This window comes from Octodon degus, unplaced genomic scaffold (genome assembly GCF_000260255.1).
Source record: "Octodon degus isolate 3935 unplaced genomic scaffold, OctDeg1.0 scaffold00010, whole genome shotgun sequence".
Taxonomy (NCBI): domain Eukaryota; kingdom Metazoa; phylum Chordata; class Mammalia; order Rodentia; family Octodontidae; genus Octodon; species Octodon degus.
Window position 1 is genome coordinate 10,659,429 of NW_004524586.1, and position 1,415 is coordinate 10,660,843.

General features: G+C 48.6%; 1 protein-coding gene across 2 annotated transcripts in view; it reads left to right on the top strand.

Annotated features, from left to right (window-relative positions):
* Window positions 1-1,409, top strand: part of Bnip3 (BCL2 interacting protein 3) — a 17,779-nt gene extending 16,370 nt beyond the window's left edge. For both annotated transcript variants that reach the window (XM_023708888.1, XM_004625565.3), the window contains one exon: window positions 1,293-1,409. In XM_023708888.1, the coding sequence (XP_023564656.1) occupies window positions 1,293-1,338 (46 nt within the window). In that variant the 3' untranslated portion in view covers window positions 1,339-1,409. The remainder of the gene's footprint in view (window positions 1-1,292) is intronic.
* Window positions 1,410-1,415: the final 6 nt, after the last annotated feature.

Below are 1,415 nucleotides of genomic sequence, written 5' to 3' on the forward strand. Positions count from 1 at the left end.
CCCCACCTTCCCCTGGCCAGTGTGTTTTAGAGCCACACTTAGTACATCAGTTTCACGCAAGGAATTGGGTAGACACTAGTTTCTGGAGCTTTCCCCAGAGCTAGTAAACAGAGTCTTTGGGAAGAACCTAGGAGTCTGCATTTCAGTAGTGGGTCAGGTGTCCCTTTTGGGATGGATTTCTGCAGACAGTGCCTAGCCAGTGGTGCAGTCCTTGGTTCTTCCCAGCTTCAGTCTTTGCGATCCTGGTGGTGATGTCCCCACCTAAAACCCCTCAGCACTTCTGGTGTTGTTAGGGTAGAGTCAGCCTCTTTAACCCGGGCACAGTGGTGTCATAAAGTGAGACCCTGTCTCCAAAAAAGAAGGAAAAAAGCCACACTTTTGTCTGGACCCAGAAAACTCTAGCTGCATTTAATAGCTGCATTTCTTTGTCATTCACCACAGTCCTGGCCAGCCAGGCTTGTGTTTCTTTTTTCTTTCCAGGAGAGGCTTTCTTCTACAGTTCTCCAGCAGTAACACTTGCTGGTCTTGAGGTGTTCAGTGCAGCAGCCCCACCTCTCACAGTGTCTATGGGAGAGGGCTTCAGCTGCAGCTGGCCTTCGAGCTTGTTGTTGGTGAACTGCTAGTACCAACCTGCTGTGTTCAGGGTGCTTTCTCCAGAACTGGGTTGGATCAGTTTAAAAATAAAAAGGGGTTGCCACACGTGGTGGCACATGCCTGTGATCCCAGCTTGCAGGAAGAAGGTGGCAAGTTAGAGCCCAGTGTGGGCAATGTGTGACTTAGCAAGACCTTGTCTAAAAATCAAAAGGGATGGGGGTTATCCAGCTAGTTTGAAAGCCCTGGGTTCAGTAGTAGCGCGTGCATGTGCACGCACACACACACACACACACACACACACACACACACACACACGCTGGGAAGTGCAAGAGTTGTGCTGTGTACTAATGGCATTTCTGGCTGATCAGCATTCCATTTTGATTTTGTAGTGTTTATGGTGCGGTAGATTGAATTTAGGGTCTTGCACATCTGAGGCAGGCAGTTTACCTACTGAGCAGTTGGGCCCCCAGCTGGTACCCTGCCTTGTACTTGCATTGAGTGCATTACACTGTTAGAACCCAGTTGGGTGTTTCTTGGACTGATAGAAAGGGCATAGTGTAAAAGGTTGTAGACAGATCTGTTTAGAATGGTAGAAGTAGCTCATCATCTTAAGTGGTTTCCACCGAGAGCTGCCCTGTTTCAGCTACACCAGCTAACTTCAGATTTGAGGCCTTAATGCCGCTTCCTTCTCTGTTAAGGATCTACATTGGAAGGCGTCTGACAACCTCCACCAGCACTTTTTGATGAAGAACTGGATGCAGCTTGGCTGACTGGGGATTTGAATCTGAGCTTGGACAGCTGACTTGAAGAGCTTTTGTGGT